Source organism: Stigmatopora argus, chromosome 4 (genome assembly GCF_051989625.1).
Source record: "Stigmatopora argus isolate UIUO_Sarg chromosome 4, RoL_Sarg_1.0, whole genome shotgun sequence".
In the NCBI taxonomy this organism is placed as follows: Eukaryota; Metazoa; Chordata; class Actinopteri; order Syngnathiformes; family Syngnathidae; genus Stigmatopora; species Stigmatopora argus.
Window position 1 is genome coordinate 16,880,112 of NC_135390.1, and position 16,440 is coordinate 16,896,551.

The 16,440-nt window shown below is 39.1% G+C and overlaps 1 protein-coding gene across 4 annotated transcripts in view; it reads left to right on the top strand.

The window, feature by feature from the left end:
• dgkb (diacylglycerol kinase, beta) overlaps positions 1-16,440 on the top strand; it is a 49,366-nt gene that overhangs the window by 5,414 nt on the left and 27,512 nt on the right. For all 4 annotated transcript variants that reach the window (XM_077598643.1, XM_077598644.1, XM_077598645.1 and 1 more), the window contains 16 exons: positions 750-826; positions 1,615-1,635; positions 1,713-1,860; positions 2,304-2,444; positions 3,536-3,585; positions 4,906-4,980; positions 5,684-5,803; positions 6,065-6,182; positions 7,238-7,326; positions 7,498-7,614; positions 8,601-8,699; positions 8,929-9,030; positions 11,292-11,365; positions 13,185-13,259; positions 15,585-15,670; positions 16,173-16,262. In XM_077598643.1, the coding sequence (XP_077454769.1) occupies positions 750-826; positions 1,615-1,635; positions 1,713-1,860; positions 2,304-2,444; positions 3,536-3,585; positions 4,906-4,980; positions 5,684-5,803; positions 6,065-6,182; positions 7,238-7,326; positions 7,498-7,614; positions 8,601-8,699; positions 8,929-9,030; positions 11,292-11,365; positions 13,185-13,259; positions 15,585-15,670; positions 16,173-16,262 (1,482 nt within the window). The remainder of the gene's footprint in view (positions 1-749; positions 827-1,614; positions 1,636-1,712; positions 1,861-2,303; positions 2,445-3,535; positions 3,586-4,905; positions 4,981-5,683; positions 5,804-6,064; positions 6,183-7,237; positions 7,327-7,497; positions 7,615-8,600; positions 8,700-8,928; positions 9,031-11,291; positions 11,366-13,184; positions 13,260-15,584; positions 15,671-16,172; positions 16,263-16,440) is intronic.

A 16,440-nucleotide genomic window follows, 5' to 3' on the forward strand; every position in this document is an offset into this window, starting at 1 on the left:
ACCTAATTAACAGATCTGTATTTTTTTTGCACACCCTTACAGTAAAAACATTGTTATAGTCTAAAGTGGTAAGCTGTTAACCGCTAGAGCGCTAACCCAATGTCATTGTTGGTGTTAGCACGCCGCTAATACAAACAACGGCGATACAAACAACGCCGATACAAACAACGCCGATACAAACAACAACGCTTAAACTCAACCAATTCTTCTTTGACAAAAAACTAACTGGTAGATATTGAGGTGAACATAATCCACAAATAAAGTGCTATATTACAAGTGGAAGTGTTACAAATGAAAGTAATAAAAAAGCATCGGCTCATCGTCCAAATAATACGATATTTTCCACCACTTGGGGGGAGCTACTGCTCTCTGGGACATTAAAATGTCAAATCATCCATGTTTTTGCTTCAATAAATGCCCTCAAAAGGCTGATTTTGCTGAAACGCAAACAGCGAGGCCACATTTGTATCATTGTGTTCCTGCTGTGGCTTCTAGAAAATTCTCTGATTGTCAAGGGTACACACAATAACGCCGCCCAACAAATACTTTATGCGGCCTAAGTGCTGCTTCACTGCAACACAATCGTTTTAATACGATCTGCAGAATGGGACTCGCGCGCACACATGCCTCTATTATGGGTCGTGTTGCCATGGCGTTCAGGAATGATGACAAGTGCTTTAGTTTATTGCGTTGAACGTCTCACTTTGGACGCATACGCTGAACCGTTGTGCGTGTGTGTTTTTTGTCAGACTCCAGCAAGAAGCTGAAAGATGTGCTGCAGGAGTTCCACGGCGATGGCGTGCTGGCAAAATACAATCCAGAGGAGGTTTGTGCAATTCATGCTACACTATATTAATACATTTATACCCTCATTGACTGTAGTAGGTGTCCAATCCATTTGGACAGGGTGTGTGTGTCTGTGTGTGTCTGTCTGTGTGTGTGTGTGTGTGTCTGTGTGTGTCTGTGTGTGTCTGTGTGTGTCTGTGTGTGTCTGTGTGTGTCTGTGTGTGTCTGTGTGTCTGTGTGTGTCTGTGTCTGTCTGTTTTACAAAGAAAATTGTTTTTTTTCTCCATTTTTTAATAAAAAAATAAGAAAGAAAATACATTAAAGTGAATTCAAAAACGTTATTTCTTTTAAATGTCTAAGATGAAATTAACTAATTACAAACAAATTACAATCAGAGTAGAATTATGAAGTCATTAAAAAGTCATTAAATATATTAATCTGTTATTTTTGGATTACAATAACACAAGTTAATTAACTGATGGGGGAAGCTATATATTACCCTTTTTTTTTTTTTTAAATCTATATGTCAATAAGGTAGACGTGTGCTAAGGTAACCATCAATATTACCTAATAAGATCACCATTAATATATATAATTATTGTTCTAAATGTTGACATTTAATTATGAATTAAAAGTTCTCCTACTTTTAGCAATTGCTCAACAAACTTGCAGCAAGTGTCAACATTCCCATTTTTTTACATTACGTCTTGAAGTTTTTCTTAAATGATCGCACATTTTGGAGTTGCCATTGCACTTGCCTGATCCCGTGTCCTCCATGCCATAAAACTACGTGACCCACCGAAATCCTTTCCTCTCTCCTTTTGACAGAAACAGGAAATCCTCAGCCAGGTGAGCGTGACTTTCCCCGCGGGCTTCCGAAACGTCCACTCGTTTGAAACGCTTTGAAACTGTGTGTGGTCGCGCAGGAGATCGACTTTGAGGGCTTCAAAGTCTTCATGCAGACGTTCCTGGAAAGTGAGTTGCCGCCAGAATTCTGCCAGCATCTCTTCATGTCCTTCAGCAACAAGGACCGCGCCAGCCCGTCCTCGTCCTCCGAGAAGCCCAGAGTGTCTGGTAAGAGTTGACGCTCGCTACACCTTCGCTACTTTAAACTCGTTCACTGCAAATAAATGCAAAGCACTGAAAAATATACAGTAATACCTTGAGATACGAGTGTCCTAACATACGAGTAATTTGAGCTCACGAGGAAAATTCTGTGCAGAATTTTGGGAGCCTTCCTTAAAAAAAGTAACATCTTTTTTAAATAATATTGTTGGTCGGAGCATATTGATAATCTATCAAGATACAAAACATCGCGATATATCGTCACATATAGCGATATATTGTCACCCCTTAGTGATCAATGTAAAACCAGTTCATTTTGCGAGCACTAGTGGTTTGTTGACTGGACGACTATTATATATTACATATTAATAGGATTTGGATTTGTTGTGTTACTGAGCAACATGAGAGACGTTCCCAGTTGAGTTTTGACCTTTAGTGCCCCCTTTCCGCAGGGCTAAAGCTCATCAAAAGCAACTCTACTACTCCGCTGAAGACCAGCACCACGCCCGAACCTCCAAACTCGGTGCAGCTCAAGGACATCGTGTGTTACCTTTCGCTTTTGGAAGGAGGCAGGCCTGAGGACAAGTTGGAATGTGAGTGACAACCCTTAAGACTCCGGTCGCCGCGTTCATTAAGTAAGTTTATGAATAAATGGAAACACGGCAGATGTTGTTTTTTAATATTTGGTTATATTTCTTGGTTCTTCCTGTTTTATTAAACTATTCCAGCTGGATTATTAGTCAAGCCATCAATATAATAAGTATTTTATTGTCAGATATGTGGCTAGAATTGTTGTATCCAGTTTAGGCGGGTCAATGGCGCTCTCTGCTGGCTGAATTAAAATCAGCAGTTCTTTCGAGCTATTTGATTGAGTTTCGTTTTTTTTTTAATCATAAAAATTTACATTTGCTGTTTTATTTACTTGAGTTTAGTTGACTTTATATGGAATCCGTTAATATTTTATGCATTGCTATTACGTAAAACGTGTTAATATTATTATTACTAGACATTTATTTGGTCTTTGGCTATTCTTCAATAAGCTAGTTGTTTGTTTACTTCCGTTTCCAGCGCTTCTTTGTGACGTCATTCCCCTGGTACCGTCGTCCTCTTTATTTTTATTTTTTTTAGTATTATTTGTAGTGCTTATTTGCGAGGTAGCGCTATCTAAAAAAGTTAACATCCTGGATTTTTCATCACATTTATTTATGTATTTTTGGATATTCCCTCCCAAACCTTTGCTCAATGTGCATGTAAGTTTTGTTTAAGTGCCTTCAAATGACCAACAACACTGGTCAACACAAATAATTGTTGCATTGATGCAAATTGTTCTTGTGTAATATTAGGGTACTGAATCCAAATCAGATGTGACCTGATGCGGTATCAAATGTGACCTGATGCGGTATCTTTCTAAACAATCACTTGTACGTGTCCACCACCCCAAGAAAGAAACCATTGTCTCCCTAACACGGAGCATTTGCGACCTCATGATGTCGGCAGTGTCGGCTTACGTAATTCCTCATGATGTGAAAGCTTCCTACTGTGTGGGGTGCTCGTGTCGTTTTTTTTTTGGGTGTCATCAGCCGCAACGCTATTCGCAAATGCGGTATCTTATGCATATTTTATGAGGATACGAGACCACATGATGTTCTTAACAACTTTTTTCAACTCTTCTCTTTTCACACAGTTATGTTTCGCCTCTACGACACCGACGGAAATGGATCTTTGGATAGCTCGGTAAATATTTGTTTTCATTTTTCTTTCAAACGTTTATTGCTAATATAGCATATTTTGGAATATTTCAGTTGTTTGGCAGACCGTGTTCTTGTCTGCATTTTTATACATACTAACGTTGATTGCAATTAAAAAAAACAGAACAAAAAAAAACTTTGGATGAACTTTAACAATCTATAACTCTACTGATGAGTTGAAGTTGACCTAATGCCAGATTTTTTTAAAAAAATTAAATGGTTTTGATGGACTTTTTATAGAGTAACTCAATGGAATTTAAGAGGGGATTTAAGTACATACTGAACTCATTGCCAACCCAGCCATCCCTCCCACTTCAAATGGATTTGGACATCTATTGATGTCACAGCTCAATGCATTTTTTTAACCAAAATATAGTGGTGTGGCTACTTATGAAGTTATTTCATCCCAGAAGATGTTTTATAATTTTCAGAAGTTGAGACACATTTTACATTGAAACAGCAGAATTTTTTCCACGATCTTTAATACAACCCCTAAACCCTTTTAAAATAATAAAAGCCTCAAGCCTAACCTTGTTCCACGAGGTGTTGGGACAGCAACTCTACCACGCCAATTAAAAAAAAACCCTCCTATAGGAATTGTATATTTATGTCTTGGGCATTGTTCGATTTCATTAAATTTTTAGTGACTTTTTTGTATCTTGAGGTAAAATGATTCGAGGTTTTTGTAACGTGAACGTTTTGTACACAGGATTCGTAAATTGAGGTACCACTGTAGAGAAAACCTTAGAAGCAAAAATTGTAATTAAAAAGAAACATGAATGAATATGATATATTCCCGTCCTTATTATACATTTCCGAAGTATCAGATTGCTACTGTTAATTGTGTGATTTAGATATAGATATGCATTATTAATCAAAATAATCGTTTGTGGCAGCCCTAATTTGAACTGTATTCAGTTCATTCAAGCCTGAGATCACTATTTCTAGAATGTTTTTTTAAGGAAAACAACAAATAACCCAACCCAATGGTTGACATGAATGAGCCGAAGTTGGATGGCAAGTGCACGTGAATTGGGGGGTAGCAGTTCTGCGCATCCCATCATTAGCTTGGCATTATTAGCATCATCACAAGAGAGTCAGTGATGCACTTTGTAATAATGTCAGCTGCTCTGCTCCTCCCTGGGGGAAAAAAGCCAGAACAAAATACTGTAATTACGCCACCGAGCTCTGCGCACCGGCCCCATTGACATCCCCAACCCATTATTACACAACCCCTAGCAGGACATTTAGCAACAAAAATACCGTCTTTTTGTGCAACATGTCCAAATGACGTGTTTTTTTGCAGGAGCTGGAACACATCATCTCGCAGATGATGCACGTGGCCGAGTACCTGGAATGGGATGTAACCGAGCTTAAACCCGTAAGGAGAAAAGCAACGACTACTCATTTTCATCCTCTCACTCGAGGCCTGCCATTGACGTTGATGGACGTCCAAATGGACGGGCCGTCTGCCGTTATCAGTGGATGCGAATGAGTAAAGTAGTTGATATGAAATAGAAAGATTCAATTTTTTTAAATACCCTTCCAAAAAAGGTTTTTTAAGTATAATGTAATGCAATTTAGTGGCCGTAATATAAATGGAATAAATAAAAATTAATGCAAAAGTGGTTGGATTGAGGAAAAATATACTTTTTAATGTAGTAGGTGAAAAATAGCAAATAAAACAATGTTTTTTTTACTTTGAATATAATAATTATTTAATTCTAAAATTAAGTTTGTCATTTATTTGATTATTTTTGCAATACACAGTTTTAGAAAAACAAACTAAATTTTATCTTGTATAATAAAAATATATTTTTATACTAATAATAAACAGGAATTTAGATCATTATAATACATTTTATTGTAATAGTTGCAAGCAATGTAGCAAAAATACATTTTGATTTGAACTTTTAATAGTTTTTCTTGTGAGAACAAAAAAAAGAATAATGTAAAAACCTAATTTTTAAAAAAAGGATTGTTTTATTCAAATTTGACATAACTCAAATATCTGTCCTTCCATTTTTCAGACATTTTGTCTTCCTTTTGCATCTGATTTTTTTTCTATTATTTTTTATGACTAGATCCTAAAGGAAATGATGCAGGAGATTGACTACGACCACGACGGTACCGTGTCTCTAGAGGAGTGGATCCAAGGAGGGATGACCACCATCCCGCTTCTGGTTCTGTTGGGTCTCGAAACCGTGAGTACATAAATGCAGCTCCAATCCACAAACCCTAGATGGAGCCATTTGACAAACATCCTCTATCTATGACGGCGATAGATCTCGATATCAGTCCACAAGTTTAAAAAGATAGAAAATAGTGCATTCACCCTGTTTGTTGACTATGTGAATTTTCTGCACCGTTGACCTTAATTGTGTTTTGACAGCCTACCTGGAAGGCCATAAAAGTCCAATAAACGCCCTGCTTATCCGTTAAGCAAACTCTTTTTGTGTTTGCAGAACGTAAAAGATGATGGTCAGCACGTGTGGCGTCTGAAGCATTTCAACAAGCCGGCTTACTGCAACCTTTGCCTCAACATGCTCATCGGTCTCGGCAAGCAGGGACTCTGCTGCTCCTGTAAGTGCGACCCAAAAAGTCATCAAAATCATTTTTTGGGGTGGCATACTGCGTCAATGAGGTGTGCGCTATGGATACTTTATTTATTTAGAGAGGTCGACGTCCATTGTATCATGACAGCCACCACATTCTATTCTACATAATAAGCCATGATATTTAAATGAGCATTTTTTTATACACACCTGCTATTACACACAGAACCAAGTGGTCTTAGTAATTATGTATTTGCTAATTGTAATGATACAATCAATTTAAAAGTCAGTGAGGTCAATGGTAGGTAATGACTGAATTAAATCGGAACAACTTTGTTTTTTTTTTAGGGCACTAAGCTAATTGGTAGATATTTAACTTTACATGTAAAGAATATTTCAAAAAGTCAATTGAAAATAAATTTCATCAAAGCAAATTATAGAATTAATGGATGTTAAACCGTTTAAACAATTCATTACAAATCAATACTTTAAGTAAATTAGAAAAGTATATTAATAGATTCAGTGACTGGTGTTTTTATTCACAGTTTTCATTTGAAAGGTTAAACAAAAATTAGAGGGTGGAGGACTAATGAGCAGATATTGACTTTTACCCCCCAAAAATGGCTACTTTCAAAATTACAGCAGAAAACTAAATAAACAGTGACTTCATTGACAAATATTCACAAATTTAAAAAACTCATAAATCAAACAGTCAGTGACTCAATTCAAATATAACATTATAGTAATATTAGTATTATTCTTGGCAAATTTTCAATTTAAATAATATTAAAAATCAACAACTTCCAATTCAGCCAATATAATGACGTATTTTGTCACCCAAAATGAAATAAATACATTGGGCAATGAAACAGCTGTAAACATAAATGGAGTATTATCAGAGTATTTATCACCATGTAAAAAAATACCAAATTATTGCACCTCTAAATGTAAAAAAAAAAGACAAGCAGTGTCACTATACCAATAACGACACATTTCCACAAAAGAATCTCTGTTTATCAAAGAAAAAAACAGCTAATTTCCCTTTTCTGAGTTGTCATTGTGGTATTTTATTTTATCCTCCAGTCTGCAAGTACACAGTTCACGAGCGCTGCGTGTCCCGCGCGCCGCCCTCTTGCATCAAAACCTACGTCAAGTCCAAGAAAAACACGGAGGTGCGTCCAATTGGAGTGGCGCACACTCACCGGCACGATGGCGTTCTTCGAGCTCTCTTAGCGCCTGCTTAGCATTGCTAATTAGCCTCAGAAAATCATCCCCAGAAACGGTAGTTTTTGCGTCTTGTCGGTGGTATTCCTTTGTTCAATTTGCTTTTTTCCAACCCGCAGCTCATGCACCACTTCTGGGTGGAAGGGAATTGCCCCAGCAAATGTGACAAGTGCCACAAAACCATTAAGTGTTACCAGGGCCTGACTGGTCTCCACTGCGTGTGGTGTCAAATCACGGTGAGAAAGCGCAGTCAGGAGCCCACCTTGTTTTGGTGCTTATTGTTGTTGTTGTTATTGTTGTTCTCCAGAGTTAGCAGTTTTTTTATTTTTATTTTTTAATTTAACACCTGCTTTGCCAATTTACACTCGCACGGAAGGCAACACGTTGCGTGGGGGATATGCAAATAAGACACATTTGCAGTACAGTTACGTGTTGTCTCGGGTGAAAATTGTCGTCATTAAGAAATGTACGGTAACATTTTCAAGTCTTTAATTCTTTTCTCCATATGTCAGATGTGATAACTGCAAAAATATTAATAAAAATATTACCCAATCCATTTGGACTGGGGGAAATTGGAATAGACGCCTCCTGCCGCCAAGGCAGTGAAATATGATCACTTGTTATGGAACTTAATACGTTAAAATAACAGGTAACAAAATGACCAATGACTTGAATACAAAAATGTATGGATATACAACATATTTTATAAAAAATATATATTTTTATTGACACGATTGAAACAAGCCTAAAAAAGAGGCAAGAAATCACAACTAAAATAGTTCAATTCATGGTATTAGGTTTATCCGCTGTGTATTTATGTAAAATACATTGCCGTCAGATTCTCCAAATCTGGTGACTCGGACTCAAAGTCGCATACAAAAATATGTGATCGGGACAGCCATAAAAAATAGATTTTTGGGGGAGGGTTTGTTTTAACTCGATGTAATGATCCAAATTACGAAATCCCCCAGAAAGTAAATGCATTTCCTCATCTGTTATTTTATTTTGAAACAAATGAGAATTTACATATAAAGTACTGCTCTACTTACGATATTTTCAAGTTACGAAAAAAGTTCTGGAACCAATTAATTTCGTAAGTGGAGGTACGACTAGATATATTTTTTATTTTAATTTATTTAAAAAATATATTTTAATGTTTTATTTTTATTATTTTTTTATAAATGGTTACTAACCACCACAAATCTTGTAATACTCTTGGCAGCTCCATAATAAGTGTGCCTCCCACGTGAAGCCCGAATGTGACTGTGGACCTCTTAAGGATCACATCTTGCCGCCCAACTCCATCTGCCCTGTTGTTCTGGTAAGATTATTTTTCTTTCTTACCTTTTATGAGGTGACCTGTTGCAAAAAACACACAAACAAAAATCCTAATTCATTCATTGTTATAATAATTTCGTTTTCCGGACTTCCGCTAGCTTAATGCTAACACAATGCAAATCACCTGTGCCGGCTGATAAAGCTAACATGTCTGAATGAAAACAGTTCCTGCAGCTGGAACATCATTCATGTATTCTTTATCCTCTTCGCAGGAAAGGCAGTCGACGTTGAGGAAAGACTCGCGCTGCAGCCAGTCAAGTCGGGGAAAAGTGCAACGGGCAAACTCGGTTACCGTGGACGGGCAAGGCCTGCAGGTACCGTATTTTTTCGTATATACGCCGTATTTGTCGCAAAAAAAAAATGATGACTGAATCAAGGGTACGGCTTACATGTGTGCACAAATTAAACATGACATGCACGAAACTGCAAAGACAAAAAAAACAATGCAGCCGATATGGTCATTTATTTCAAAATAGAGAAAAGTTAAACGGAGAACACTAAACTAAATTTATTTTGACGTCTATGAATGAAATTTAAAAAAAAAGTATCTTGCAAAAAACGTACTCACTTGTGCCTTCCATTTCTCGCTCGGGGCATCGCCATCTTACCTAAGGATGACAAACTAGGCTGCTACGGACAAACTTCCTGGTTGTAGTGCTCATGTGACTTCCTTTTTGAATTTGTCAATGTCCAGGAAACACCCTTTCCAGCAGATGATCCTTTCGATTCATACAGTATCTCAGAAATACCACATGCGATTATTTTTCTTAAGATTTTCCCTTCAAAATAACACATTTGTACTCCCTATAAAAACCATGAATATGGAGGTGAAAATTGCAAATCAGTGGGCGTCTTATACGAGAGAAATTGTAAAATTTAACAATTTTTAGGGTGCGGCTTATACGCAGAGGCGGCTAATATGCGAGAAAATACCTCCCTATTTATGGTACATAACAGAGTCAAATTCCAGATTTTCCAGACTGAATTGTACTTTTTTTTCATAGTTTGACCGGGCCTGTGACTAGTTTCATTGCTGTGAGGAAAAAAACGGTGGGGTGGGCGTCGATCGGTCGTCTTTTGCCATCTGGGAATCAAAATGGCTACTCTTCTGTGACTTTGATCCAAAATACGAATTCTCCTCCCACCTTCCGTCGACTTTTGAGCTTCCTTCTGTCCCGTCGCCGACCCTCCCTCTCGATATCCGTCAGCCATTACGGCGTCCGTGGCGACGGCTCGTCTAGCGACGGCGATGATGAATCGCGTCCCTCGCCACATCCGTCTCTGCCTCTCGCCGGCTAACCAGCGTAATAATCAAGATTATTATTTATAATTACAGGAAGTAATGGATCACTCCGGGGCTGGACGGGGCGCTCGTTAATCCCCCCCCCTCGGCCTGCTGGGATAGCTGGCGAGGGAGGGAGGGTTAAGCGCTTAGTCTGTGTCAAGGAAGGAGAAAGGCAAAGGGGGGGGGGGGGGACGGCGAGGGTCCCATTCGAACCAGGGCCAGCGGATTGTAGATTGTTTGGGTTGGCGCGATTGGCAGCTTCGGCCCGCGGCGCTCTCCCGTTTTGGGAATCCGTTCGCCGTCGCAGCGGACCGAGCTGCTGCTAATTAGTTCGCGCTGACTCACCAGTTTGGAGAAGACAGTCGGTCCTCGCGATTCGCGGGGGTGAGATTCCGCGAAAAAAAAATTGAGGTACTCCTTCAGGGTCATTGGCAAAGATAAATGCCTGCAAGCTGTGGCTCCAGAGACACATTTGGCTCCTTTTTAGACATCCAATCTAGTATAACTGGTTTAGTAAGGGTGCGTATTGCCTCATTTCTGGCGTTACCATTTGATCCCGATCCTAAACTTTGTGATTTTTGTAAATCGCTTTGGGAAAAAAACCTCAAAATGCATATTTCCATTTATTTCTGAAACCGCATTAAGCACCAGAGTAAACATGTTTTATGGTTGAACAATATTTGGCCTTCAATATAACATTTTCTCAGTTTTTAGTGCAAACTGGTTTTATTCCACACCTGCTTAAATGCAGGGTTAAAAATATGAAAACAAACATCTTAAAGGACGTATAGCACTCAATATATGATTTGATATGTGCCTTGAACTGGGAAACGCGCAATTACTATAATGCACACCTGCCGATTAGTGGACGCAAGTGGATGTGCAGCCGGGTATTGTTTATTTCAACCAAAATAACACAAAGATTGATACAGACACATTTTGAATCGATATGAGAATCTTACAATGTAATATTGACATATCTCACATAATCAATTTTTTGAACACTGTTCCTAATTTAGAATGAGTTCTTTTAATAATTAACATAAAAGCGTAAAAATGTCGCTAGCTCCAATCCAAAGGAATTAGACGTCTAGCCCCGTCATTGGCAAAGAAACACGATCGATCCCAGCCACGAGGGTTCCTGCGCCGTGTACAGTTTTCGGCGGTAGCTGCGCTGCGTTTGTGTGTGTGTGTGTTCAGTAGTTGAGGGATGAGTCTTGAAAGCGCATTCCCGCCTAGCTTCCTGCCGTCTCCAAACACCGACGTTTTGTTTTGACATCTCCCGTTCAGATCACGACAATCGAGGGCACTCATCCGCTGCTGGTGTTTGTCAATCCGAAGAGTGGCGGCAAACAGGGAGAAAGGTCGGTACAAAATTTTTGGCCTCCATTTTTTTTCTCACCCCAATTTTACTTGAAGTGCTATTACTGGATTAGTGCGTTGCTAACTAAATTTAGCATGAGCACTTTCAGTGGCTCTGATCACTAGTTTATCACTTGTAAATGTCCAATCCACTTGAAGTGAGAGGGTGGCAGCGGGTGGAGGTTTCTTTGGTTCCTGCCGGGTCTCCCCCTTCAAATAGATTGGACGCCGAGTGCTGTCAATGCCCGGTGGAGAGTTAGCCGTCGGGCTAGTAGAGCTGCCCCGATTAATGGACACCATTTTTTTTATAGCTGATTAAATTAGGGATGCCGCAATCCGATCATGTGATTGGAAATCGCGGTATTTTCAAAAGATCGGAATGGGGTGAAAAAAAAGATCGGACTTTTAAAATGTATTTGTTGACATTTTTTAGTATCGAGTCTTTAGCTGCTATTGACGAACAGACGTACCGTCCAAAATTGACTGACTGCCCCCCCCCTAATTGGATTAGATTAAAAAATCGGTTGGAACATTCAACATTGCTGATAGAAAAATCCTTAATCTGGATTGGAATTCCTGTGTCTTTCAATAGAACTTTCAGTCAGAAAAAAAAATTCTTAACTTGATAGTATGTTTGAAAACATTTAATTTTGTACGGTAAATCAAATTGTGATATTTTGAGAGTTGCAGATTTGTCATTTAAAAAAAAAAAAATTGTTGTTGGGTGATTTTGGAATTTGAACCAGTCTTTAATTTTACTGGGGTAGTTGGCTCGCCAAAGTAAAAATACATAGTAAGTTTAATATTTTCATTGGCTACCATTGATGTCCAACCTATTTTTTTACTTCCAGTTCAAATGGATTGGACGTTTATGGCCGTCAACGGCAGCGGCTGAGTTAAAACGACCCATGCTAGCAAGCAAGCACCCGGGCCCTCTTTGTAGCTCCGAGCTAATTGGGTTATTACTGAAACATCATCACTCGCTCTTTATTACACCGACTCTCCATTTGTTTAAATTATGAGATCAAAATACGACTTCAGCCAGTTGACATAATGAAATTGGAATTCAAATGAATTAGTCTTGGTAATGACTTCTGTTCAAAGGGCTCTCCGTGTACGTCTCGCCCCGCCGCCGGCCAGTCCATCTCGCCGTGTCACGCTTACGAAGCAATGGCGGCCATGGCTGTTGCTCTATTTGACACTTTGGAATACACAGGAAGTTTAGCGTCATGTTAATGCCTCATTTAATGGTCATGTTTTCGGCTTTTTAGAAACATTTAACATTTAGAGACGTTGTTGCTATAGATGGATAGATTTATTGTCATTATAAAATAATGTACAACAAGGTGAAATTTGGATCAAATATACACAATTGAAATGGGTATTTCACAGTATCATTAATGAAGTCATCCGTTTTTTTAACCACAATTGTAAATGTGTTTCTTTTGTGTGTTTAAATTACTATACTTGGTTTTACGGTTTCATCAATGGAAAAAATGAGGAAAAACTTTTTGTACTGTTAAGCCACATCAAATATTTTTTTCCCCAAATCGGGAGTTGGTTTCATAATCCATTGTGCTTTATGTATAAATTTTGGTTGTGCTTAATTAAATAAAAAAAGAACCTGTTTTGTTAGGGCATAACAAATTCATCATTCAGCAAACAAAAAATATATAGAGCAACACTAAATGTGATTTTGTCACCGCTTTACAATATTGACTATTAAATGCTTATCAAAACATCAATTGCAGCAGTTTGAGCCATTTACCATTTTAACAAGACTTTCTGATGTGTTTCCTTATTTGCCCAAAAAATCTATAGGATCTACAGGAAGTTCCAGTACCTTCTGAACCCAAGACAAGTGTACAACCTGGCGAAGAACGGACCCATGCCAGGGTAAGTTGTACCTGTCCAAACTGACTTTGTTAGCATACCACTAAAAGTGAATAGAAATATTGAAAAATATTTGTCTTTGAATACAACATGATCTAAGAACTACATTTTTAATTTTAATAGAGGCTTACGCTTGATTCGACTGTGCCAAGGGCGGAAATTAAGGGGGAGGGAACCAATTGTAGGGCGTGGCAGATTTTACTTTGAAAACTTCAAGTCACACAAGGCAAAAAAGGAAGGCGCCACGCAAATTTCATCTGCTTATGTTTTGCACAGAAATGCACTAACATTTTTGCATTGTTACCGCGTAATAGCTAGCATTGCATGCGGGAGAATCCTTCGGCGACACGTGACGGCGCATACGGACGAGCGCTCGGGTTTCCTAGACGGCGGGCGCCGCTGATTAAGGCCGCGAATGTTTGATTTCCACGCGTCGGCTTTTCCCGCGTTGGCCTCCGACACCCGCCGTCGTGCCGCTGTCTTGTTTGGCTCGGATTAGCAGGGCCTTTTATGAGGAATAATTCAGGGCGGCACACGCCTCTTCCTTCATCTAAAAACTTCCCAGTGACCTCGAAAGCGCCGCATCCTGGTTAATATTTTCTCCGGCGTATTAGCGGAGCGGACGTCGCGGGCCACGCGCGCGCACACCCCGCTGCTGTCAATTAGCTCGGAGGCTAACGCAATAAGCGCAAATGAAGTGTTTGCTTCTTGCTCTTTAAATGGGCCCAAAGTTGCCTTTCATGTGCGCGGCCGTCTGTTTGCCCGCTTAATGCGGTTTGCCCGTCCCGGCCCGGGTCTAATTGAGCGAGTCATTTAGCCGCCATGCGGGCCTTCATTCAGTTAGCTCTTGCTTATTGTGAAAGAACGGAAGACGTTCGACTGAACATGGCCGCCGTGATCCGATTAGGCCCGCACCAGGCAGCAGATGAGTGATCGGCAATTTTATTATTATTATTATTAGAAGGGGCCAAGTGGCGTGCCGAGGGCTCGTTTGCGCCTAATTCGTGGCCCGAAAAACATAGCGTCTTAAAATGTTCCCAAGTCCGTGAACTGTGCGTAATTAAGTGCCCACACGGTGAGAAAACTACTAAGTGAATATGTTTAGGTAGTCAATAACACTTTATAATCCGTTTGGCACTATCTGTCTTATGAAAGGCGGTATAAATGTTGAAAAACAATGTTTAAAAAAAATTAACTGTAGATAAACACTCTTCTAAGACAAAGGTTTAGCCGTTTAGGTTTTAAACTGTGTTTGAAGCCGTTTTGTTGTCAATTGTTTGCTGAAAATGCATCCCAGGAAATAGATTATTGTTTTACAAAAACCTTTTTTTGTATTTTTCTGCTGTGTAATAGTCTAAAAATGTGAATAAAAGTCAATATTGTCAGGAGCTAGATAGAATTGCTGTGCATAAAAAACAGTTTTGACCATTTAAATTCAATTCAGATAATCAACGATTGCTTGTCATGTCAGTTATAGCTACAATTTTCTAAGCCATTGCCATTATTACCGTATTTTTTCCGCATATTTGTAGCTCCAAAAAATTATGACTGAATCAAGGGTACGGCTTATTTGCGGACAAAGCGGACAAATTAGACTTGACATGCACGAAACTGTAAGGTGAAAAAGCCAAAACGCAAGCTGATACAGTCATTTATTTCAAATTAGAGAAAAGATAAACAGATAAAACGCTAAACAGAATTTATTTTGACGTCTATGAATGAAATTCAAGAAAAGAATTAAAAAAACCTATCTTGCATAATGAAAAAACTCACTTACTTCTGCCTCCCATTGCTCGCTAAGGGCGACGCCATCTTACCTTGGGATGACGAACGAGACCGCTACGGACACACTTCCTGGTTGTACTGCTCACGTGACTTCCTTTTTGAATTTGTGCGATCTAGCAATCGATTTATACAGTATCTCAGAAATACCAGGTGTGATGATTTTTCTTAAGATTTCCCCTTCAAAGTAACACATTTGTACTCTATTACAAACATGAATATAGAGGTGAAAATTGTGAATCAGGGGGCGGCTTATACGCGAGAAATTGTAAAATTCAACAATTTTAAGGCAATTTTAAGTGTGCGGCTTATACGTGGATGCGGTCAATATGCGAGAAAATATGGTACTTAAATGGTCAACCATGCATTTTATAAAGAAAGCGAAATATAGAAAAGGAGAATGTCTGTTGTCCTACTCATAATGCTGTAGGTTAGTCTATAGTAGTTAATTGTTCCTGTTCCCAATTGTTTAGTCAGTGTATAGTCTTTTCACACAGATTTTACTTAACAAAATACTAAAAAAAACACTTTGCTGGTTGCTCACAGGTTGAATTTCTTCCGCGAGGTCCCCGATTTCCGGGTGCTGGCGTGCGGAGGGGACGGCACGGTGGGCTGGATTCTGGACTTTATTGGTACAAAACCTGTCTTTTCCACTGTATTTACACTCCGTTTGGTAACGTCAACAACTTTAACGACCCCATTACTTTTTCAAGGAGAAAGCGAAATATAATTGTTTTCAAACGTCAAAGCTCACATTGTGATTGACGCGAAGCAGAATCACATTTGGAGTGTATGTAAACACTTTCATTACGTGCCAGTCTGCGCGTTCAGGGGTGGTAAAATGGGGTGATTTGAAACAACATATTAGTCATCTTTTTGACCATTGGAAACGAATCGTTCACCCGTCTTTATTTGGCCGCGACGCCTCGGGTTGTACGGGTTGCGAAAAAAAAAATTGCCTCAATTTTTATCAATCAAAGCAATAGCCAAGTAATAAGAGGGAATGGCTGTCGGGCAAAACGTGCTCCTGGAAATAGATCGCCATGTTGTTTGCTTTAACTAGCACCAGAGAAGTACTTCAAATTGTGTACGTTCACCTTTCTTTCATTTTGGTTTCTCGTTCTCGTTTTCCAGACAAAGCCAACTTGGAACGGAACCCGCCTGTGTGTGTACTTCCTCTAGGCACGGGAAATGACTTGGCCAGATGTCTTCGCTGGGGAGGAGGTACTGGGATTAAAAATTAAGCATTTTTGGTCTTGACCGATATGTTAAGAAACAGAATTGCTGCACTAAATAATGATGAAGTACATGTCACATATGACGGGTAGATTAAGAACTGGGTAGGTTTGATGGAAGCTGATTGGTAGACGCACAAGGAGCAGGCTAACACATACCTGTCAAC